The sequence below is a fragment of the Megascapheus bottae genome, chromosome 2 (genome assembly GCF_031878675.1).
Source record: "Megascapheus bottae isolate mThoBot1 chromosome 2, mThoBot2.hap1, whole genome shotgun sequence".
Classification (NCBI taxonomy): domain Eukaryota; kingdom Metazoa; phylum Chordata; class Mammalia; order Rodentia; family Geomyidae; genus Megascapheus; species Megascapheus bottae.
The window spans coordinates 92122667-92147451 of NC_143510.1; the positions used below are offsets into that span (position 1 = coordinate 92122667).

At 54.7% G+C, this 24785-nt stretch overlaps 2 protein-coding genes across 2 annotated transcripts; one reads left to right on the top strand and one right to left on the bottom strand.

Moving 5' to 3' along the window:
* Window positions 1-4662: 4662 nt before the first annotated feature.
* On the top strand, window positions 4663-14857 carry Csdc2 (cold shock domain containing C2). The gene is made up of 4 exons (XM_090328810.1): window positions 4663-4829; window positions 11870-12171; window positions 12939-13061; window positions 13308-14857. Exons 2-4 carry the CDS (start codon window positions 11993-11995, stop codon window positions 13468-13470), a joined length of 465 nt encoding a protein of 154 aa, XP_090184936.1. The 5' UTR covers window positions 4663-4829; window positions 11870-11992; the 3' UTR covers window positions 13471-14857.
* Window positions 14858-14882: 25 nt separating this feature from the next.
* Pmm1 (phosphomannomutase 1) lies at window positions 14883-24676 on the bottom strand. The gene is made up of 8 exons (XM_090328809.1): window positions 24535-24676; window positions 21485-21602; window positions 20159-20235; window positions 19980-20071; window positions 19507-19606; window positions 16957-17032; window positions 15758-15873; window positions 14883-15531 (listed from the first exon to the last, which is right to left on the bottom strand). The coding sequence occupies exons 1-8, from the start codon at window positions 24619-24621 to the stop codon at window positions 15409-15411; spliced, it is 789 nt and encodes a 262-aa protein (XP_090184935.1). The 5' UTR covers window positions 24622-24676; the 3' UTR covers window positions 14883-15408.
* Window positions 24677-24785: the final 109 nt, after the last annotated feature.

The following is a 24785-nucleotide window of genomic DNA, read 5'->3' on the forward strand; positions in this document are numbered from 1 at the left end:
AGAAAAACTCAGTACTGGCAAAAGAGGGGGGGCTCTCTTATTCTTTAGACTTTAGGACAGCTTTAGTGCCTTGTATGCACGAGACCCTAAGTTCCATCCCAGCACTGTAAATAATAATAATAATAATAATAATAATAATAATAATAAATCTCAGCCTCTCTCTATCCTGCAATGCTTTATTTCCCATGGAGGAAGACACAAGAGAAAGTTTGTCCTGGTTTCTTGTTTTGGTGATTTTTTTGGGGGGGAGGGGAGGAAGTAAGAGAGTAGTGGAGTTTTAATTCAGGGCCTCACACTTGACAGGCAGCTACTATACCACTTGCCCCATACCTTCAGCTCCCATCTCTTATTTTAAATTGCAAGTCACCCATCAGCATCACCATTCTCTACCCTGGGTCACTGTTTGATAGTTTTCCTAAGCTTTCATCGCCTTCCAACATGACAGAGTGTTAATTACTAGGTTGTTTTATTGCCTGCTTCCCTCCCTCAGACTTGCTGGTGAGCGCTAATGGACAGATTCCATCTGTCTTGTTCACTGTTGCTTTTGTACAGCCACGACTGGCGCTCTACCTTTGAACCACATCCCCACTTGTGGTTTTCTGCTGGTGACCTGGAAGATGAAGAGTCTTATGGACTTTTCTGCCCAAGTTGCTTTTGAAACTTGATCCTCAGATCTCTGCTTCTCCAGAAGCTAGGATCACAGGCCCAGCTCCCTGTTGAGTCTTATTCGGTTTTAGTTTTTCATTTCTTCCATCCTGAGACAACATCTTGCTAGATAGTCCTGGCTGGTGTCAAATGTGCGATGCCCCTGGCCTGTGCCTCTGAAGTGCTGGGATTGCAGGCATGCTTAGTACCGTACCCAGGTGAGCCTTGCCTTTTAATCCCAGCGGTGTGTGTGGTGTGTGGCTGCACAAGTTCCTTGACCTCTCTGTGCCTGAGCACGTCGTGGGCCCTGTGACCCTAACATCTTAAGGATCTGTGCACTTTAAAGGGTTGTGTGGACGCAAGTCTCTTCCATCCAGTGCCAACCCAATAGGAACTAGAAGTCCAGTGGAATCAGAAGGACTCAGGGCTGGTTGGGGAGCCAGGATTCCCCACCTTCTGCTTCTCCCTGTGAGGGAGGGTGGGAGCCTTCCAGGAGAGAAGCTTTTGAATTCCCAGCTCTTCACAAAAATATAGCCTTCCCTGCTGAGCCCCCCTGGTTCTAAGCAGACAGTTTCTTTGTGGCTTGGCTGCTGGTGGGTGGGTGGGTGTCGCCTGGCAGCTCATTTCCTGAATGAACAGCTGGGTCCTTGTGGCGTGTGGGGACAGGCATCACACTACTGAGAGCAGCGGCCCAGCCCCCTTCATTCACGGCTGCCTGGCAGCCTGGCACGTGTTTGCCAGGGGCTAGAGGAGCCTCTGAGAAAGGAAACTGGACACAGAATGAGGTCAGGTCTTTAGTGCTGGCCTAGGCCTGAGCTCTCTCAGAACTGGCCTTCAAGGCCTGCCTGCCGGCTTCGGGTCTCCTATCGGCCTCTTCTGTCCCACCTTCCTGGGCCTCTGCCGTGCAGTGCACCCAAGGGCCCACCACTCTCCCATCCAGATCCCACAGAGCTGGCTCCTTCCTGCGATGTGGAGCTCACAGGAGCCCTCCCAGGCACAGCCCTGTGCTGGTGCATAGGCCAGTGAGAAGAGCTAGCTGCCAACAGTCGAGCCTAGGACCTCATGCTGGTTGGCCTGGGCCAGGCCAGACCAGGGGTCAGGAAGACTGAGAGGGGACACAGTGGGTGGTAGGGAAAGAAACATTGCGAAGGGTGCATGTAGTCCCAGCCATCCTGGGGAAGCAGAAGATGGACTCAGACCGCCTCGGGTCCCTGTCCTGGCACTCCATTGCTTCGATTCTTCCAAGCCTGCTTCCTTCTCCGGGGAAACTTCACAGAGCCGGCGCTTCTAAGGGCACCTTGAAACCTGCTGTCTTGGGCTAAGTAGTGTAAGTCATGCCTGGAATCTAGCTGCTTGGGAGGCAGAAATAGGAAGGCTGTGGTCTTGAGGGTAACCCTGGGCAAAAGGGTGAGACTCTAATCTGGAAAGCAAAAGGACGGGGATGGCGGGGGGGGGGGGGGGCAGTGCTCCAGAGCAAAACCCTGAGTCCAGACACTGCACAGTTAAAAAAGAAAGAAAAGAGGGGCCAGGAACGTGGCCTAGTGGAAGAGTGCTTGCCTAGCATTCGTGAAGCCCTGGGTTCAAATCCTTTGTACTATATGCACAGAAAAAGCTGAGAGTGATTTTGGGGCTCAAGTGGTAGAATGCTACCCTTGAGAAAAGCCCAAGGACAGTGCCCAGGCCCTAAGTTTAAGTCCCAGGACTGGAAAAAAAAGAAGCAAGAAAGAAAAGAAAAAAAGGGGGTTAAAGGTATGGCTCAGTTAGTAGAGTGCCAGCCAATGAGCAGAAAAGTGTCAGGTACTAAGTTTTAGTCTCAGATCTTAAAAAAAGGGAAGAAAGGAAGGAAGGAAGAAAGAAAAAGAACACTATTGCTTTTGTAAAGAGAAAGACAAGAAAGAATTTAAAGTGGGAGGAGAGGGCTGCAAATAGGGCTTAGTGATAGAGCGCTCATTCATCTAGCATGCATGAAGCCCTGGGCTTGATTCCCCAGTACCACATACACAGAAAGAGCCAGACGTGGCATTGTGGCTCTACTGGGGTAGAGTACTGGCTTTGCTCAAGAGCACTACCAGATCCTGGGTTCAACACCCAGGACTGGCAATAAATAAATAAATAAATAAATAAAACAAAGTGGGAGGAGAAGGGAGTTCTCAAGATGGTTCTCAGAACACTGCTGGAGTCATGTGAGAACTCAGGACCGCTGAGAAACCCAGGCTGCAATCACCAAGGTCTCTTCTACTATTTGGAACTGAGATGGTCTGAGCTTCACTGTTCTAGAAGGTATGAAAGGGCAGAATGAGTGATGACACTGGATGGTCCTGGGTCCAGATAGCCCTCTAGCCAGAAGAATAACATAGATAAGCTCCTCTACCTTACCCACTCCCCTTTTCTTACCAGTAACTAAAGATGACAAAATAAATTACTAGCTGGGTGCTGGTGGCAACTCAGGAGGTTGAGATCTGAAGATCTCAGTTCTAAGCCAGCCAGGGCAGAAAAGTCCATACGATTCAGCTCTAATTAACCAGGGGGAAAAAAAAAAGTCAAAAGTGATCCTGGCACTAGTGGCTCACAATTTGTAATTCTAGCTACTCAGGAAGCTAAGATCTGAGGATTGCCAGACTGGCACATCTGTGAGGCTCTTACTTCTGTTACCCAAACACAGAGCTCAAGTGGTAGCGCACCAGCCTTGAGTGGTAGTGTAGTAGCCTTGAGAATTGGTACAAAAATAAAATACATAAATAATTGGGCTTAAGTAGGCATTCTTATATCTGTACTCATGTATTTGTGTGTTCTGGTACTCAGGTTTGATGCCAGGGCCTTGTGCTTCAGCTCAGTTTTTTCACTCATGGCTAATGTCTCCACTTGGGCTGTTTACTGGCTACTTGAGTCTAAGATTAGTCTTCCCTGCCCAAGCTGCCTCCAAACCATGATTCTCAGATCTCGGGGTCTTGAGTAGCTGGGATTATAGACATGAGTAAGGGGCGCCAGGCTTATTGTTCTGTTTTCCCACTGAAGGCTGATGAGCAGGGGCAGGAAGGAGGCAAGAAGGCCATCAGTGGAGACGTTCTTCCAGACTCCTTACACCTGGGCCTCCACAACTGCCCCAGGGAAAATCGGAGTCCAGTCAAGGTCACAGAACATGGGGTTGAGATTTGAATCCACGGCCGTGTGGGACGTGGACCCCTCCCCACAATGCCTCTCCCTGGACCACCCAGCTGTCCAGCAGTGTACTGTGTCTCCAGTGGGGCCAGTCCTCGTGTGTGTGTGTGTGTGTGTGTGTGTGTGTGTGTGTGTAACAAGCTCATTACCCCCGTAGAATGTTCATCAGATTCAAAAGATGGTCCATCTCATGTCAAACGCCTCCATGCCAGAGATGCGTTCATGTGACTTGTCGACATTTCTCACCATCGAAGCCACAGCAGGGGACAGGGGACATGTGGCACACCACATATGCCTGTGGAGGACAGGGGCCACTGTGAGAATCTCCAGAGGAAAAGGGGAGAGGTGTGGAAGTCTCTGGGGGTCTGATGTCCCCACAGGGCCCCCTCTCTGGCCTTCCTTCTCCCCTTTCACCCTGCAGGTCCCACACATGGCATGCACAGACTCACGGATTCTCTTTCTCTCTCTGTCACACACACACTCACTCACACTCTCACGGGGCACCGCCTTGCTCTGCTCACAGGAATGTGGCCTTGTCCTCACTTCTTCCTCCCCTGCATTCTTGGGTGGCTGCCCTGACTTAGCAAGGTAAATTATAGCTTGGCCCAGTAGTAAAAGCCACCTTCCAAAACAAGAAGCATTAGTAAGGACTCTGAACAGACAGACAGACAGACAGAGGGAGGGAGGGAGGGCCAGGCTGAGCCAGCTAGTCACTCACTTGGCAGTGCCTGGCTCAGGAGGCCCCAGCGTCCCTTTAAGCCTGGAGTACAAACTCCCATCCCGGCCCCTCCCTCCCGCCCACCCTGACGTCAGCAGGAAGGCGTGCGTGAGTGAGTGGGGGGCGGAGGTGCCGCCTGCACACACACACACACACACACACACACACACACGCACACACACACGCACGCACACACGCACGCACACGCACAACGCATCGTCCAGACCTGCCCGCCTGCTGCACTCACTAGCCAGGCGGAGTGCGGCCGCCTGCAGAGGCCAAGCCTGGACCCCTGCGCCTGGGCGAGGTAAGGGGCAGGTGGGCTGAGGGCAGCCTGGCTGGGAGCTGGCTTGGCAGAGGTGGGGGGGAGTGGGACTAGCCCAGCAGGGGACACAGAAGAGCTCCCCCTCCTCCCTCCTCCCTCTCCTCATCCCTCTTCCCCCTGGGATGGGGGGGCAGAGATGCAGCAGCCACCATGTGTGAATGCATGTGTCTGTCTGTCTGTCTGTCTGTCTGTCTGTCTGGGACTCATGTCTAGAACGGCAGATGCCTGCCAAACAGATGCGGGAGGGTCAGGACCAGCATTGCTGTTTTCTCCTAGAATCTAGGCTGGAGCCGGGGAGGGGCAGGCAGATCATGGCACCCCACGCAGAGGTCCTCGCCTGCCTCTGTTTCCCTCCAGTGGGCTGGAAAGAATTGTGTCAGTTGGCCGGAGAGGTGGCTCCTTGTTGTTTTCGCCTTTGCCCCTGCCCACCGGCCTGCAGGGCTGGCTCTGCCTTCCCCTTTCCCCAGGGCACAGCCCCTAGAGGGCAAGGGTGACAAAACCCGGGGCTGAGCCGGGCCACCCCAGCCGTGGGCTGCCGGGACGGAGGCAGGCTCAGGCCCCTGGGTGGCCCTGGCACAATGGAGATAAGGGGCGATGCTGTCGGTTCACACCCAGACAGCAGGTTCCTGCTAGCTTGCCAGCCTGTGGGCTCTTCCCTGCGAGAGGGAGAGAGAGGGACCCGGGGAGAACAATAATAAACAGAGAACTGTTCCAGCTGCTGGGGTGGGGGGAGGGGAGGAGGAAGTGTGCCTGGTGGGAGGGGGCACCCCCTCGGAGAGCCTGGCACCGCGCCCCCTGGACGCCCTCCCGTGGGGGCCTCTCCTTGGGAAAGAAGTGTTTCCAGACACTTCCACTGCCCGGGGCGGGGGAGGGGCGGCCTGGTCCCCAAACCTACCTCCATTCCAGACGAGGTCTCCAGCACTCCAGACTCAAAGTGCTCCCCTCCCAGCTTTATCTCTTGACCCGTTTCCTTGAAGTCTTTTTACAAAAACATCCCTATGTGCCCATTCTGATTTGTCTGCCCCCACCTGAAAGAAAACACAAGCAAACAAAAAAACAAAACAAGGGTGCAAACCAACAGGCCTCTCAGAGGCCCTGAAGGGCACCGAGGCTTGTCCAGACCTGGAGATTCAGTGTGGACCACACACACTCGTGGATGTCCACAGGCCGGGGAGGGACATCCGGACATGCTGTGACCCAGCGAGACACAGGCGGCCACCAGCAGGGGGTGCTCTGTGCCTGGGGAGCTTCTCACCCTCCCCTTGCCCACCAGGGTCCCAGCCTCCTTCAGGGCCCAGAGCCAGGTGGGAAGGGGACTCTAGACAGCCTGGACCTTTGTTATTTCACAGAAACATGAGAAAGAAGACCAGAGTGGGGCTCATGTCCCCCAAACCTGTGAAACAGTCCCCACAGAGCTGGGGGTGGGGACACAGCTGAGAGGCTCAGGGACTTTGGGACCACGTTGCCTGGGACCTGGGGACCACTCCACACGGGACTGCCACCTGTCCAATGTCCTCAGGGAGACTCAGAAGGGGAAAGCGACCTGTCTAGGGTCACACAGCCAGCTGCAGGCAGAGCTGCGCTGAGAACATGTGGCTCTTCTTGGACTACCCGTCCCTCCCCCACCCCATAGCCATCATCCATGTCAATGGCCTGGGCAGAAAACAGGAAGAGGGTAAGGGGTCTCTTGAAGTCATAAGATCTAATATTGGCTGGGGTTTCTTTCTCTCTCTCTCTCTCTCTCTCTCTCTCTCTCTCTCTCTCACACACACACACACACACACACACACACACACACTGTGTATGGGGGGTGGGGAACGAGGAGGTTTAATTAGGTCATTTCCAGCTGCAGTGTATTTTAAGGAGTGTCTGGGGAGGGGGGTGCCAGGCAGGTGGCCCATTTTCTCTGGTGGTCCGGGGCCTACAGCAGACCAGCTTCAATATTGAATCAGAGAGTCCTGGGGTCCCGGTACGTCTGCCTTGGCAATGATATCCACTGCAGTCCCCCTGCTTCCCCATCCCGGGGCTCCAGGCTCGGATGATTTAATTGGGGGAGTTGTTTTTAAGCTTTACAGAGTTGGGGGTGACTCACCCAAGGTCACAACTGACTCAGTGCAACAGCAGAAATAGAACCCCAAGTGGGGCTCCCTACTCGTTCCACACCCCTGCATTTCCCTCTCGAGGGGATTGGGGGGCCTTCCTTGGTCTCCTGCCCGAAGCCCAAGCACTGAGTGTTGGGGTTCAGCTACCATGGGAGGAAATGGTGAGGCTGGCTGGAGGGTTCAAGCTAAAGTGTGTGGCTGGGGACACTCACCAACCACCTCCCCGGAGCAGCCACCACCAGCCCTGTCTCACAAATGTAGAAACTGAGCCTCAGCTAGATTCTACACTCCATCCTCTGTAGAATGGATATGCTGGTGGCGCTGGAAGGACAGCAGGCGTGGATGGTGGAAATAATCAGTGGATGGCAGCAGAGGCTGTTCCGGAATCAGGACTGCCCACTCTGAGTTTGAAGCTCCCACGCTCCCACAGATCCGGGGCCCCTAAGGCCGGGGTTCCTTTGGTGTCTGTTGTTCCAATATTGGGTCCTCAGTTGTAATTGGATTATGTGTGTGCATTGTATTTATGTGTAATTTTTTTTTGTTGGTTGTGGGACTTGAACTCTGGGCCTGGGTGCTGTCCCTGAGCTCATCAGCTCAAGGCTACCCTCCTACCCTGTGAGCCACAGCACCACTTCCAGTGTTCTGGTGATTATTTGGAGATAAGAGTCTCATGTTCTTTAGTGCCTGGGCTGGCTTTGAACCTCGATCCTTAGATCTCAGCCTCCTGAGTGGCTAGGATGACAGGCGTGAGCCACTGTGCCCCGCTTATGTGTAATTATTTTTATTGCCATGTAAGAATGATGACATTGGGAAATGTCAGCTTGGGATACGCCCCATAGATGCTTTGTTTTGTTTTGTGTGTTGTGCCAGTCCTAGGGCTTGAACTCAGTGCCTGCGTGCTGTCCCTGAGCTTCTTGTGCTTAAGGCTAGCACTCTACCACTTGAACCACAGTCCCACTTCTGCCTTTTTTGATGGTTAAAGATGAGAGTCTTACAGACTGTCCTGCCCAGGCTGGCTTTGAACCTTGATCCTCAGATCTCAGCCTCCTGAGTAGCTAGGATTACAGGCGTTAGCCACTGGCTGATGACCTCAAGGGGAGCTGAGGTAATGATTCATTTAGCTGGAGACAAAGATGAAGCCCAGAGAAGGGCAGCTGCTTGTCCTGGAACACACAGCCCTGCATGGGTGAGCTAGTCTGCTGGTCTTAATCCGACTGGGCTGAGAGGGAGTCTCCTGCTCAAGAGAGACTCAGGACGGCCATTTCCAGGCCTCTCTTTGAGGATGAGGGAAGGTGGTGGGAAGTAGAACAGGGCTCCAGCTGGCTCTGGTCGCCTGATGCCCGGGCTGACTCACCGTCCAGTGCACCACAGTCCAGGGACACTGCAGTCAGCCAGGGCTCCCTCCCCACAACCTGGGTGGTTTTCTGTGGCCTCCCTGGCCTTGTGGACCGCAGAGGCACAGGGTGTGCTGGAGCAGACGGAGGTGAGCTTGGCTGGAAAACCAGAGCCAGAGCAGCTGGCCAGGGGACGCTCACGGGCAGTGCATGCAGACACAGCTCCTGGCTCCTCCCGCAGCCTGAGCTGGGGGCTGTGGTTAGCCCATCTCTCACAGGAGCAGACAGAGGCTCAGAGGGAGAATCACTCAACTGCTGGTTCTACAGGGGGGGCTGGCCTGAAACTGGATCAAATGCATTCAAACATAGCTGGCTCTTGGCTTTGATTTGTTTTGGGGCCGGTCCTGGGGCTTGAACTCAGGACCTGGGCTTTTGTGCTCAAGTCAGAGATCCACTTTTCTGCCTTTGTTTTTGTTGTGGTTACTTAGAAATGAGTCGTACAGATTTTCCTACCCAGGCTGACTTTGAACCTTAGTCTTCATCTCTAAGCCTCCTCAGTAGCTAAGATTATAGATAGGAGCTACCACTGGCTTTGTAGGGAGTTTATTTTTCCTTCTGGCTTCTCAGAGGAAAGTTCTTGGGGAAACTCTAGTCTCCTCTTAGCTGAACCAGGCACAGGGTTTCTTTTCATAGAAGAGCACTGGTTATTTGCCTGCTGTGTGACATGAATGAGTCATTTACCTTCTCTGAGCCTCAGCTGTCCCATGTGGAAAATGGAAATGATTATAATTCCAGCCTTGTAAGGCAAATGGGAAGTTTACAGATGGAAACTGATCTTTGCAAAAGCACTGTAGGAAGTCACATAATGGACACTGAAACAAGGTTCTAGAAAGAGGCTCCACACTGGACCTCGGCTTCTTCCCTTTTCATGCAATTCCTCCACGTTCAGGTCCCCAGTGGTCCATAGAGGAGGGGGGCTGTCAAGGTCACATTAAAAACCAAAAGCAAGCTGGGCTCACATCTGTATCCTAGCTCTCAGGAGGCGGAGACCTGAGGATACAATTCCATGCCAGCCCAGGCAGGAATCTCTGTGAGACTTTTATCTCCAATGAACCACCGAAGTGCCGGAAGTGGAGATCTAGCCTTGAGGATCGAAGTGCAGGAACAATGCCTGGACCTTGAATTCAAGGTTCAGGACAGCCCCCCGCCTCCCCCCAAAAAAAATTGAGAGATGCAGACCTGACACAGAACTCCACCCCTCCTAGTACTGAGGACTCCAGGACTAGCCTCCCTGCTTGAAATCCTGGTGCACAGAGCTCTGAGCTAGCCATTTCACCTCCTTAAGCCTCAGTTTCCTTGTCTGCAAAATGGAGTAGTAACACCTCAAAGAGCTGCTGTAGCAGTTAAAAAAAGGGAGCTGAGGCGGACGTTTGCCTGCCTCCAACACTTCATCCAGCCCTGTCTGGGAGAAGCGGACTCTCCTGTTCAGTGCTCCCCACCCAGAAGAGCCCTTGGAGAAAAGCCAGCACCCTTCTGCTCCGGAGGTGGAAGAAGCCGTCTGAAGGCCTGCCATTTCTGTAGCTTCTTCCACCTGCCACTTCTACAGCCATCGGGGAGAGGGAGGCCCCGAAACCCCGGTGGCACTATGACATTCCCATGCCACCACGTGCTTAGCATGAGATCTGGGAGCCCGGTCACCCCGCCACCAGAGCAGCCTCAGCATGGCAGCTGCTCGGAGCTTGCATCTCCCTGGCAACCACTCAGGCTCTGCCCCACCCCCCAGTATTCCCAGCATCCTATGTCAGTGCCCAGCACCACATCAGGCCCTGGAGGGCAGCTCTACCCTGCACCCCAGAGGGTGGTGGTACGGCTGTGCTACCTGCCTCTCTCCCCCAGTGAGGGGCAGCTCCAGGTAGGTATCGAAGGGCCTGGAGCTGAGAATTCCCCCAATGGGGGCATTGGGGGTTGTACTACCTCCCCGCCACCCTGCCTTCTCTTTCTGATAATCTTAGGGTTCGAACTCAGGGCTTTGTCCTTGCTAGGCAGGTACTCTACCACTTGAGCCATTCCATCAGACAGCTTTCCTCAAGTTTCCAGGCACTGGGCCTTAGGCCTAGAAACCTAGCTACGGAGGAGACTGAGCTCTGAGGATCATGGTTTGAAGCCAACTTAGGCAGGAAAGTTCATGAGACTTTTATTTCTAGTGAATCAGCAAAAAGCTGGAAGTGGGGTGTGGCTCAAGTGGTGGAGCACCAGCCTTGAGCCAAAAAGCCAAGGAAGTTCTTGTTTAAGCTTCAGTACCAGCATACACTTACATTTACTCACACACACACACACACACACACATACACACACACACACACACACACACACACACACAGAGTCTAGAACAGGTACTGATGTTCAGTGACTACAATACAGGATTTCTATCTGTTGTCACAACGTGTTGTATCGGTGGGTGCTGGGAGATTGCTTCACAAAGCACTCACTCCTCAGCAAGGTATACCTAGTATATAATGTGTGTGTGTGTTGCATGCTGAGCAAGCTTTCTATCACCTTGCCACAACCCTCCAACCTCATTTGGAGAGGGAGAAACTGGGCTAAGGAAAAGTAGCTCACATTCCCGAGGACTCGCTGTGAGCTATGCCTGTCCTCAAGTCGGTCCTTCGAGTCTCCTCCCTATCCACAGCACAAAGCCAGAGATGGGGTTAGGACTGATGGCCAAGGGTACACAGCCGAGGCAGGAAGCCAGGCTGTCCTGTCCGCCCCTGCGTTCCTGCCCGCGATGGAAGCGCTGCTGATGGCCTTCCTTTACTTTATTTACTTAATTTTATTGATTTTTTTTACAGTCCTGGGACTTGAACTCAGGGCCTCATGCTCTCACTTGGCTTTTTTGCTCAAGGTTGATGCTCTACCACTTGAGCCACACCTCTACTTCAGGTTTTTATTTGAAGATAAGAGTCTTGAGGATTTGTCTGTTTGGACTGGCTTTGAACCCTGATCCTCAGTTCTCAGCCTCCTTGGGCGTGAGGCACTGGCATCCCTCTGCCTTGCGTTTTGCTGGTTATTAATGACAGAGTCTCTTGGACTATTCTTCCCAGACTAGCTTTGAACCATGATCCTCCAGTCTCCTGAGTGAGCGGCAATAGGTCGGCCACCCACCAGAACCTGGCAACTACCTCAGTGAAGTCACCAAGTTGAAGGTGACAGAGCTGGTATTTGAACCCAGGGATGAGTTTGAGGCAGTTGATACTTAAGCCAAATCCTGGCCCCCCTATGTCCCACCTCTCTGATCCTTGGAGTTATAGAATTAACTGCAAGCTGGAAAGACTTGGGGTTTAGTTTTGCCTTACTTTCGTGTTGGGATTTGAACCGAGGGCCTCATGCATGCCAAGCACTCGCTCTATCACTGAGGCCCACACCTGCTCTTCCCAGCCTGCCTGTCTTTCTGGTGAGGATGTTGAGCCAGGGAGACAGCATGGTGGCTTGAAGTCAGGCTGTTGGCAGGGCAGGCAGGAGCAGGCCTATTGGCTTGTGTTCTGGGCTGTCCACACACTGTACTCTCCCGTGTCTCTCTGCTTTGCAGACGGAGCCTGTGGCTGGCAGAGCTGCTGAGCAGGGCCAGGCCGGGCCCTGCCTGCAAGGACATCCAAGTCCTTCCCCGGCCCCTGAGCCCCAGAGTCCACCAGGCTCTCCTGAGGGGTCCACCATGACATCAGAGTCCACAGCGTCACCCCCCGTGGTGCCACCTCTCCACTCCCCCAAGTCTCCTGTCTGGCCCACCTTCCCCTTCCACAGGGAGGGCAGCAGGGTCTGGGAAAGAGGTGGCATTGCATCCCGGGACCTGCCCAGTCCTCTGCCCACCAAACGCACCAGGACATATTCAGCGTGAGTACCTTGGACTTTTCTGCTGGGCATGGGTTTAGAGACACCGTCCTTAAGATCCTGGCCTCCCGAGACTGCAGGTGTGAGCCCACTTGGCTCAAAGACAAAAGCATCTTTTTGTTGTTGTTGTTTTTGATGTTAAGGGTTGATGGCTCCGTGTCCAAGCCCAGGCCAGGCACAGAGCAGGTGCTTTAGGAAATGACAGGAAGGAGAAACAAAATAGGGCTGGGAAGGTGGCTTACTGAGAGAGTGCTTGCCTAGCACGCGTGAAGCCCTGGATTCGATTCTTCAGTGCCACATACACAGAAAAAGCTGGAAGTGACGCCGGGGCTCAAGTGGTAGAGTGCTAGCCTTGAGCAAAAGAAGCTCAGGGACAGAGCCCAGGTCCTGAGTTCAAGTCCTAGGACTCCCCCCACACACCCACATACCCCCACCACCACACCATCCAGTGCGGGGTGCTGGTGCGGGGCACAGCTGCTTCAGGAGATAGTGAGGTCCCTGTGTGGGGACTTCAGGCCTAGGCTGGATATCCTGCACTCTGTAATCTTTACCCGAAGACCCCATATGAGCCCAGACACGCTCAGGAAGGAGGGTGTGAAGCAGAGAGGGTTCTGGCAAGGAGGCAGGAACCATCTTTGCAGTGTGGCTGGTCGGTCTCTAGGCCTGAGTCTGGCATCTGTGAAATGGGGACGATGTGACCTGACAGCAGCTGGGTCCAGGACGGGTAAAGGGTCCCCAGGTCACAGCTCCTCCTTCACCCCGCTCCCCAGGACAGCCCGAGCCTCCGCCGGCCCGGTGTTCAAGGGCGTCTGTAAGCAGTTCTCCCGCTCACAAGGCCATGGCTTCATCACCCCAGAGAATGGGTCTGAGGACATCTTTGTGCACGTGTCCGAGTGAGTCCTGCCTCCCCAGTCTCCTGCTTCGACCATTGGGCGCCCCCCAGCCTGGTCTGGCCTATCAACTTGGGGCAGCTGGGCGGAGCTAGGGGTGGGTCTGGGTCTGTCCCCTCCCCCCACCCTGTAGTGTCCCAGCCGAGCCCTGTGACCTTCTTCTATTCTTCTAGACTGCCACAGGGATCTGGGGATCTGGCCTGCGACCTGCTACTAGACTGACCCCCCCCCTCTCTTCTGTCCCCCCAGCATCGAGGGGGAGTACGTGCCAGTGGAAGGTGACGAGGTGACTTACAAGATGTGCCCCATCCCACCCAAGAACCAGAAGTTCCAGGCTGTGGAGGTGGTGCTCACGCAGCTGGCTCCTCACACGCCCCACGAGACCTGGTCCGGCCAGGTGGTGGGCTCCTAGGCTGGGGTGCCACACGGGAAGGGCGGGCAGTAGCTGGCCGTCTACCCCACCATGCTGCTGCCCCGGTCTGTCTGTCTGTCTGTCTGTCCTCGTGGCTGTGAATGTGTGCCCCTGCCTCCCATGATCCATGATTCTAAGTGAGCCAGGAGCTGGATGACAGGAGGCCACGGGCCCTGCCGTGGCCTGTCCCCTCCCTCACTGCCCTGCCATGTACACAGGCGCCGTCCACCTGTCCAGTGATTTGCCCAAGGCTCTGGGAGCCCGTGTCAGCTCACGGCACTCAAGGAGACCCCTTTAGTATAACCCTGCACCCTTCCTGTCTCCCCCAATCCTGGGCCAAACTCTGCTGTGCTCCTGTGCCCTGCCCCGGGGCTAGGGTCCCTTCTGTGGCCTGGACCCTTCTCTCTAGAGGCCAGTGAGGGAGTTATGGAAGCTTTTGGCCTCAAGCAAGGAAAGGGGACAAAACATGGGGTTGCGTGGTCCCCTGGTGCACAGCTATCAGTACACTGGAGAGGTGGGAAAGAGGGGCCCGTGGCAGGACTTGGGGTTCCCATGCGGCTGGCAGTGGCTCTGTGAATCTCTAGACTGGTCTGCAGGTGTTCCCTCCACATCTTGCCTGGATGGAGCCACCCATCTCCCTGGACCCATGAACTCCGTGGACACGCTGCCCGGGCCTGCCCACAGTGGCCACTGCAGGGGGCTCACATGTCCCTGTAGACAAGCCCAGGCCTAGCACCCAACAGCCCTCAGCCTGGAAGACCAGGCCAAACCCCAGCTACAAAGGTGGTCCTTAGCCTGTCCTCCTGGTGTGTGGCCGTCCCTGTCACCTGGCATTCTTTTGGCGTCAAGCTGTGTGTCATATGTGTGTATCTCAGCCTGGGAGGCCAGGAGGGGCCTCGCCCCTCTTTTGTGAGAGCCCATTACCTGGTGGGGGAATAAGTGGGGTCAAAGGCTCAAGGAAGGACCTGCCAGGACAATGACGTTTATAAGATCCATCTGCAAGTGGAGCTGAGGGGCTCTGTGCCTTGCAGGCACCCTTGGGTAACACCCAGTGGGGGCTGATTCTGCCCCTGCCCCAGTGTCCACCACACAGAACTGGGACCCCAGAGCTGCGGACAGGCTCTGGTGAGCCCCTCACCCTGGCCGCCTACTGTAAGGTAGGCTTCTTGGGCCAGGCCTGGCCCTGGGGACACAGGAGTCCCTGGTTCTCAGGCCTCCCTCCCGGGAGCAGGGTTGCTTTAGGCACCAGGCAGGCACAGGTGGGGCCTATGTGGCCAGGGGCAGCAGGCCTCTCCCCCCCACCCCCGCTTCCAGAAATCCTCCCAGGCCCCCAGCCACGGACCCCCTCAACCCTCCTCACACTGGCAATAAACTCAACTGTGACCTACTCTGGCCCCCAGCTGTCTGTCAGGTTCCCAGGGAGGGAGCTGGGGAAGAGGACAAGGAAGGATGTTGTCACACCATGGGTGTTTGACCGGGGTAAGCCTCTGCCCCTCAGTGGCCCTGAGAGACTCAACAGGGTGGGCAATCATCTCTTCAGACACATCTCATGCCTTATCTTGTCCTTGTAATTTAATATCATAAAGTCCTTGGAGAGAGGCACCTTCCTTGCCACACTGTTCCCGGAGCCTGGCCTGGCAGGCTCCTTATCAGACTGGCACACACACACCCCTCTGCAGGGGAGACAGGGCTGCCCTGCTCTTGTAAGTACCATTAACAGCCATATTGGGGGCTGGTGGGGTGGAAGGTGGAGGGTGGGACCCACTCAGGAACCTGTCTCATATGATCACCACATAGACCCTAGTCCCGTGTGAGTGGACCTTACAGTGGGCCACACAAGACCGTATTGTAGGCCAGAGGAGGTACTGGCATCCATGGGCCTTTCTTTAAGCCAGGGCAGGGCTCTTTGACGCCATGATGTTCTGGAGTGGGCCCTGGTCAGGCCTCATGGGCCGTCTCCGGGAAGAAGATCTCTCGGCATCGCTGTACTGTGTCTTGGGGGGATACCACGCTATGGCCAACAGTCCGGGGGTCAGCGTAGATCTCAAAGTCATTCCCGCCCTGCACACAGAAAACGAGGGCTTGGGTGAGACCTGGAGCTAAGGTGGGATACCCATCCCACACAGGGTCCCTCAGGCAAGCCCCCTGTCTCCATCTTCCTGGCCCTTGTCCCTCCCTGGGCTGTATAATGGAGCTGGTGAGCAGTGACAGGGAGCCCACCCTGTCGGCTTGTGTCCTATGACCTTGACCTCGGAGCTCTGGGTTCTGAGGGCAATCCCGTACTCACAGGGCTGGTCTCATTCCCAAAGAAGTGAATGATGTCGAAGCTGTCCTGGTCCAGGCTGTCCAGGCAGTAGCGCTTGTCCCAGCCCTCCGGGAAGACGTCAAAGCTGATCACGCCTCCTGCGGAAGGGGGGCTGTCACTCTCCTGGGAGGGGCAGGCGAGGCTGGGGGTTCATAAGCTGAGCTTGGGCAAGGCCCCTTGTTCATTCATTCATTCAAACCAGAGAGCCTGCTGAATGCTAGGTACACGAGCCTCAAGATCTTTAGGGAGGGCTTGATCCAGGAGGAAACAGACAAAAACCATCTGAGAAGCGGGGGGGGGGGGGCGGGGGGGTCTCATGCTGGAATCCTAGCTACTCAAGAGGCTGAGATCTGAGGATCAAGGTTTAAAGCCAGCCGGACAGCTCCAGCACTAAAGTCCTAGTGCCTGCGAGACTCTCATCTTCAATTAACCACTAGAAAATGGGAAGTAACCCTGTGGTTCCAGGGATAGGTGGTAGCCTTGAGCTGAAGAGCTCAGGAACAACACCCAGGCCTAGAGTTCAAGCCCCATAACGGACCACAAAAACAAAAACAACTCCCCCTCCCCTTGCACAAAACCACCTGAGAGTAAGGAGTGGGGGGGACTGCATTCAGCCAGCTGCAAGGCTGGGGAAGTTATGGGGATGCCTGGGGGTGCAGTCCCCAAGGACAGGTAGGATGGAGAATGACCTGGCAAACTGCAGGACTGTCAGGCAAGGAGAAGGCTGGCCACAGGGGCTCTAGTGTGAGACTGGGGGGTCGGGGCACAGCCTCTGAGGGGTTCCCAGCAAAGATGTGATATGATCAAAAAGCTCTGCAGGACCCCAGCAACTGGGGAATGGGAGAGACAGAGGCCAAGTCAGCTGCATGAGGTCAGCTTCTGCCTTGGGGGCACTGTGAATAGCAGAGGAGAGCGAAACCAGATTCTACACATCTGGACAGTGCCCTGGGTCTGCTAAGCCAGCTGGACTTGGGAGTGAGGGTGGAGAAATCAGTATCAGAAGGCCAGAGGGAATTTATGGAGGGGGGCAAGACCAGGCATCCATAAACACCAAACTCTGGCCTACTGAGGGCTCCATGTGTCATGTGCATGTGTGTGTGTGCATGTGTACGTGTGTCTGTATGTATGTTCTTCTGTGCTTCGCTTTCCAGACCTGCTGCCAGCAGATGAGATGTACAGACCTCGCGAGAACCTCAGTCCCTTGCCGGCAAACTCTGTCTTTAAGGCCTCCACGAACTTCTCCCGGATCTTCTCCTTCTGTGGAAAGAAGGGCGCTGACTGAGGCCCAGAGGACCTGCTGTGTGCCAGGCCTGTGCTGGGCATGAAATCCACGTGAGCTTACTGGCTTTCCAGGTGGGAATAACCCCCACCCGAGGAAACGAGGCTCAGAGAGGGGCCATGCCCTGTTCAAGGTCGCCCAATGTAGACAGTCTGTGATCTTGTAATGGAGGCCTACAGCCGTGTGCTGGTGGCTCACACCTGTTATCCTAGCTATTCAGGAGGCTCAGATCTGGGGATCATGGTTTGAAACCAACCTGGACAGGGAAGTCCATGAGATTCTTATTTCTAATAAACTTAGAAAGAAAGAACTTTGGCTCAAGTGGCAGATCATTAGCCTTAAGCAAAATGGTCAGAGACAGCACCCACACCCTGAGTTCAAGCCCCAGGACTGGCACATGAAGGAAGGGAGGGAGGAAACAAACAAGCAAGCAAGCAAGCAAGCAAGCAAGCCAGCAAGCCAGCCAGCCAGCCAGCCAGCAGGCAGGCAGGCAGCCAGCCAGCCTACCAGTGGAGACCCAAGAAGGAAGGGTCAGGGCCAACAACCTAAGAGCATCCACTTTGGAGTGGGGCTCAGTTTGAGTTAACATGGCAAATTTGGAGGAATGGAGGAAGCTGGAAGCAGAAACCCCATGAATAAGGGGAAGCAGGGGCTCACAGAGGTATCAAGAGCACATCTGGTCCCAGCCAGGTGTGTGCTGTATTTCCTGAGCACCGGGCTGGGCTGGGGGACTGGGCAGAGCCCAGGACGCCATCCCCCCTCCCTGGCATGAAGACAAGGCACAAAGACGCCCAGTCAAGACTGCTGGGGAGAATGGCAGGCCGGGACTGAGGCAGGGCATGTCCAACTCAGCCCAGAGAGACACACTGAAGAGCACAGCAGTGAACAGAGACAAGCATCCTGATGGGGCTGAAGCAGCTAGATAGGTAGCTGGACAGACCAATCAGAGGCCCGGAGACCAAGTGGGGAGGGGTGGACACATCCTGGGGGTAACCAAAGAGCCTCTAAGAATACAGGATGGTGATAGGTACCACCCAAACTCAGATGGGCCGGACTAGGACGAGGCAGGCAGTGGAGGCCAGAAGATAATGCTGAGAGGCTCCTCCAGGCTTGGATGCTGTGCTGTTCCACGGACAGGTCATGTGACCTCTCCACGCCCATTTGTTCTGCCTGCTTCTTTCTCATAGAAAAGCAGAAATGCCAGCTTTGGCTTTGCCCTCCCAGCAGGTGGGTGGCCTCTTGGCCTCAGACCCCACCACAGGCTGCTCTTTGGAGCCTAAAGCGCTAGAGAAATATTTCCACATGGCTCTGGGTGGGTGCCACCTCCTTCTCCATGGGACTAGAGGGTCAGACTGGCTACTGGATGGCCTCTGATGCCCAGTGACCTTGACTTCTTTGTGTGTCCTCTTCTAAAAAAGGGAACTACTTGTCATCCCTGTTGAGTCTGAAGGACCCAGAACCTGAAATGAAGCTGGAACATGGGATCCAGGCTGTGTAGGGAACATAAATTATTCCTCCCCTGTCCCTCCCCTGTCTCCGAACAAGAGTCAGATAAGGAGGCAGAGCAGGGGACAGAGGAAAGTCAGTATGGGCCAACCATACCCCTGCCTCTTGGACCCCTGCTCCATGCTGGGCTGGTTACTGGCTCCACAGGCTGGAGCTGACAGCCTGTGAGATGGCAGCCACTATTACTGTATTTCACAGATGAGAACACAGAGGCACACAGCTGCAAAGCTGCCTTTCCAGCTTTCTGTAGGAACAGGAGGTAAAGCATGGCCCAAAAGGAGGACCCTGTAAATGTGTGTAAGTGGAGAGTAGTTGTTGGCAGCACTAGGGTTTGAACCCAGGACCTCATGTTTGCTTAGGCAGGTGCTCTACCACTAAGCCACACCTCCAGCTCTACCTACAGTCAATCACCTGCCCCAACAAGAACAGTCTGTGTCTGTGGACACTGCCCACCCCTAGGCCTGAGGACACAGCATGCAAGCTGCATGGCCCCACCCACCTGCTCTCCCTGGAAGCACTGGGGGGGGGGGGCAGGGGGCAAATCAAAGCCAGGCTTAAAAGGTCCTCCACAGCGTGCTGGGGAAAGGAGCTGGCCCAGGAGATGGAGGAGCCAAGGGGAGCAACTTTGGGAAGTCCTAAGGGAGAGAACATGGCAGAGAGAGAGTGGACTCTCGTCTGTGTGGATGTGCACAGTAGGACTGGCTTTAGAGGCTGAGGGAAAGGAGGCTAGGGGACTGGGTAGGGCGGGAAGTGGCAAAGATGCTGAGGTGTTGGTTCAAGTCAGCAGCACTGGAAAGAGGCTGGTGTGCCTTCACTCCTGGCACAAAGTACCTGCCCAAGGGCATTGGTTCAGAAGACCTCCTCCCTGCAACCCATTTTACTCATGAGAAACTGAGGCTCAGAAGGCTGAGTCAGGTCTTGCGGGCCTGTGGCAAGTGGGTGGTACCTTATCCAGTTCTGAGAACTCCATTCGCTCCTCCAGGGTGCAGCTGCGGCCTATGGGCGAGATGTTCAACATGCCATTCCGGAACTCGATGAAGGTTCCTCTGCAGGCAACAGGGGACAGTGGGCCAAGGAGAAGAGAGCAGTTCTGAACTCAAGTCCAGCCCCAGTGGACCCCAGCCTTCCCGGATTTCATAGGTGACCAGAATCTACCCAGCAGTAAATAGGGAGGTAGATATGGCTCAGAGGGAAAACGCTTGCCTAGCAAGCTGTGGGTTCTTCCCTCAGTAACACACAGACACACACAGACACACAGACACACACACAGACACACACACACACACACACACACACGCATGCACGCACGCACGCACGCACAGTCAGGAGCCCAACTAGCTCAAGTTCTAGCTGATTGACCCGTACCTCGACCCTCCCACAGGCCACAAGTCCTAGGGCCCAGGCCAAGCGAGCCCTCACCGTTTCTTGGGCAGCCTGAGTAGGGCCATGTAGCTGAGGCAGAAGTTGATCAGGTCTTGCAGCAGTTCCTCCCCCAGGTGGTTCTGGATGGTCTACGGAACACAGGGCTCTATGCATGACAGGACAGAGGTACCCCAGGACACCCCAGAGTGGAGAAGTGGGTGAGCCAGGGCACAAACCTGCTTGGAGAGCAGCCGTCCATGCTTGTACTGCACCGTCCCGTTCTCAGCAAACACGTAATCAAACTTCTCAATGACTTCAGGACCACGTACAAGCCAGAAGACAAAGAAAGGGCATGAGGCCAGATGCTGGTGGCTCACACTTATAAACCTAGCTACTCAGAAGGCTCAGAGCTCAGGATTTAGGTTCAAAGCCAGCCTGGGCAGAAAAGTCCATGGGACTCTTATTGCCAATTAGCCACCCCCCTAAAAAAAATTGGAGCTGTGGTTCAAGTAGCAGAGTGGGCAGAAAGGCTCAGGGACAGGGCCTAGATCTTGAGTTTAAGCCTCAGTACTAGCACGCGCACACACACACACACACTATTGGACTGGGCTCACTAGTCACCCCAAGTGGAAGTATGTTTGTGGTGGCATTCAGAGGTCACCAGCCTCCACTCTGGTAGCTTTTGCTTCCTTCCTCAGGACGCAGTCAGTCTTTTAGGACACTGCTCAGGCAGGTCTCCACCTTGAAGCCCATCCTGCCCCCCCACCATCTTCAAGATCTAGCACCCTTCTGTGGAAGTGTTCCAGGGCTGTCCACAGAGGACGCCATCTCCCATAGTCCTCTGCCTGGGACCCGGCATTCTCACTGATCCCCATTTTCATCTCTGGCTGCCTAAAATAGCAGCTGGAGTGGGTGTATAGGGTGTCCGCTCAGGAAACCTGGCCGGGACACTCTCACAGGATCCACGTGACAGGTGACAATTGCCTGGATGACGGCAGGGCGGTGAAATAGAGACAGAATCAAGGTAGAGAGATGATTTTGGACTTCCTGATGGGATGAATAAGGGGGCAGGAAAAAGGAAAAAAATGGAAGGAAGTTTCTTTTTGAGGGGCAGTGGACATCTACTACCACCAAGCTGAACCTAGAGGCTCTGAGGTCCCTGCGACTTCCTGGAGGAGTTCAGTCTCTGCTGTTACACCTGGGGCAGGGCAATTGTGGCTGTCCTAACACAGGATGGTGAGGGTTATGGACATTTTCAACAAGTCACTGTTGATGATGTCTGATGTAAAGATGAGCCGACACAGCAGAGTCGCTGCCCTGCCCGGCAGGATCCTGCCTGCTTTTCTCCTCTGTCTCTCCAGAGTCTAGTACAGTGCCTGGCTACAGTAGCTGCTCACTAAATGTCTGTTGGCTCAGTGAGGGAGCCATTTATCTGGTGCCTTCTGTATCTCTTCTGCCCACAGAGGCAGGATTGGGTCTTTGAAGATAATCAAGCCCCTCCCCACTCCCACCCAGCTCCCTTCGGCCCACCCCAACTGGACCAGCCCTGGACCCAAATCTACCTTCATCCCCGTCACCCAGTTGTTCAGCAATCTTTGAGTAGTCAGAGCCGCCCACCACACCAATTTGCACCCTACTTCGTAGCTTCTGCAGGAAGGCGGACACCTCAGGGTCAATTTTCTGGAGAGAGGGAAGAAAAGGATTCAGGACTTTAGGGCTCAGAATCCAGGGAGCCCACGTTCAACCTGGAACTGTGACAGGAATGGCCAACCATCTCTAGTCCAAAGATCTGAAGTTCAAAATCTGAAGCTTTTTGAACACTGACACACGGCTCTACAAATGGAAAATAACACATTTGACTCTATGTGATGGACTACAATCAAGACAGATCTACCAGACTGGAGGTATGGCTTAAGTGGGAGAGTGTTTGCCTACTAAGGGTTCCAACAAGGATTCAAAATCCCTGTACCACAAAATAAAAACAAAGCCTGGGAGAAAAAACAAAAAACTGCACTCAGGGCATAGTGGTTCATAGCTGTAATCCCAGCACTTGGGAGGCTGAGGTAAGAGGATCAGAGTTTGAGGCCAGCTTCAGCCACACAACAAAGTCCCACCTCAAAAACCAGGTGCTGGTGGCTTATGTCTGTAATTCTAACTACTTTAGGAGGATGAGATCTGAGGACTGAAGTTGAAAGCAGCCCATGCAGGAAAGTCCATGAAACCCTTATCTACAATCTAACACCCAAAAAGCTGCAGGAAAGCTGGGCGCAGTGGCTCACGCCTGTAATCCTAGTTACTCAGGAGGCTAAGATTTGAGGATCTCCGTTCCAAGCCAGCTGGGCACAAAAGAACCTGAGACTCTCAATCTCCAGAAAATGGGAAGTGGGACTTGTCTCAAGGATAGGGCGGTAGCCTTGATCTGAAGAGCTCACCGACAGCGCCCAGGCTGAGTTCAAGCCTCATAAACTCCCCCCCCCCCGACAAAAAAAAAAGCTGCAGGTAGAGTACCAGCCTTGAGTAAAAAAGCTAAGGCCCCCCCACACACACAGAGTATAGACTGATATTGCTGTTTTGAAGATAATTTGGTGAGATCCACTAAAACTTAAAAAGCCCTGAGTTGCTTTTCTTGCTCAGGCACACACAAAGGTTCACTGGGGCATGTGTTATAATAGTGGGAAACGTCAAGCCACTTCCCTGCCATCAATGTCAGAACAATATTGCCTTCACTTCAAGAACACGGATAAGGCACATCTCTGCTTCCCATACAACAGGCTCCCAAGACATGCTGTTAACTGTCAAAACAGGCTGTAGGGGCTGGGAGTTTGGCCTAGTGGTAGAGTGCTTGCCTAGCATGCACAAAGACCTGGGTTCGAGTCCTCGGTACCACATACATAGAAAAAAAACTGGAAGTGGTGCTGAGGCTCAAGTGGTAGAGTGCTAAGCCTTGAGAAAGTCCAAGGACAGTGCTCAGGCCCTGAGCCCAAGCCCAGGAAGAAAAAAACCCTAAAACAACAACAACAACAAAAAAAACCAGGCTGTATCCACTACAAAGCCACTTACTTAAAAATAACTTTACAAAACAATGCCTCATATTTCCTTTGGTTAGATAGATCCAGATAAACATCTGGAAGGAAGCCACACTACACAGGTAACCACGTCACTTTGGAGAGGGGCTGGGCTGAGTGACCAGAAGAGACTTCTCTGTTAAGTGGCATCTTTTTATTGAAAGAAAGGGCTCATGTCCACTTATATAATTAAAAATTAACTTTGAAAAGCACTAAGTGTGGGGCCTGGTGGTGGAAAATGAACAGGATATGGCAATTGAGCATCACAAGAGGCACTCAGGGGTCCAGGCTGCAGGCCATATAAAGCTATCAAAATTATTTGCTATAAGACAAAGCTAGGCAGTGGTGGTTCACATCTGTACCTAACTACTCAGGAGGCTGAGACCTGAGGATGGCAATTCAAAACCAACCTGGGAAGGAAAGTCTATGAGACTCATCTCCAATTTGCCACCAAAAAGCTGGAAGTGGAGCTGCAGCTCAAGTAGTACAAGACCAACCTCGAGTGAAAGCTAAGGGATTGTGTCCAGGTTCTGAGTTCAAGCACTGGGCACTTACATGTACATGCACACACACAAGAAAGAAGCCCCCTCCCCCCCACACGCATGCACATACACACGCTTCTTGTGGGCTATCCTTAGTCTGTTTTGCCTGTCTCTATGATAACTATGTATAGCTCTTGAATACTGTTATACGACCATATGGCTCTTGGGGGGAAAAAGAGGTTTCCTAATTGGGCATCAACCTCTTTCCAGCTCAGTTCTGTGGCTTCCTCTAGGGTGGCTGACCCTGTCCGGGTGAGCAACTTCATCATAGCAGAGGGGAGGGGCACTCAGACGCGAGGCCTGGGCTCCCATCAGCCTCTCCCCGGTAACCAGCCCCACAGCTCCTGCTCCAGGGTGCTCCTCGTGGCTCCCACCCTGGAGTGTGTTACTCCCGGGATGTCCTTGAGCAAGGCCTGCCTGCTGATTCACGCACGCCGCTGGAGAGGGTGGGTCTGGGGACTCATTCGAGAAGAAAGCTTGGGGTGGGGCAGAGGTTTGGAGATCCAGTCCCGGAAGAACCCTACCCCCCTACTGTGGATGTGCTGGAGTGTCTCCATCCTAAAGAGGCTAGGCCTGTAGGCCCTCTCCTCCAGGTGGGGGGAACCCCAAAACCCATTAGAAAAGGAGTCCTCTCCTCCACCGCCTCGTCGCCCCCAGCAGAGGGCGACTCTGGCCCGCTGCGGACGCCAGCTCGGGAGGGCAGGCAGGGGGTCCCGGGGTGCGGTCAGGCGTGCGTCCCGCCTGAGGGGCTCCGGAGCCTGGACCTGCTCCGCGGCGTCCCGCCTGAGGGGGCTCCGGAGCCTGGACCTGCTCCGCGGCGTCCCGCCTGGGTGGGCTCCGGAGCCTGGACCTGCTCGGCGGCGTCCCGCCTGAGGGGCTCCGGAGCCTGGACCTGCTCCGCGGCGTCCCGCACTAGGTCCGGAGCGCGCTGCGGTCCCGCCGCGCAGGTCCCAACACCTGCCCCGGTGACACTTCCGGCAACAGCTTCCAAACGTCCGGCCCTACCTGGCGAGCCGGCGTGAGGGTCCCGTCCACGTCGAACAGGCAGAGGATGCGCTCCTTCCTGCGGGCGCCCTCGGCGGTGACAGCCATGGCTGCAGCTCCGCGCGCCCGGCGGAGTCGCGCGTGCAGACGCCCGGGTCACGCGGGACCGAGGCTGGATGGGGCGGGGCCAGATGCGAGACCCGGAAGGGGGCGTGGTCAGTCTGCTCCAGCAGAGACGAGGATTGGCTCATCTGGGGAGGGGCGGGGCCTGA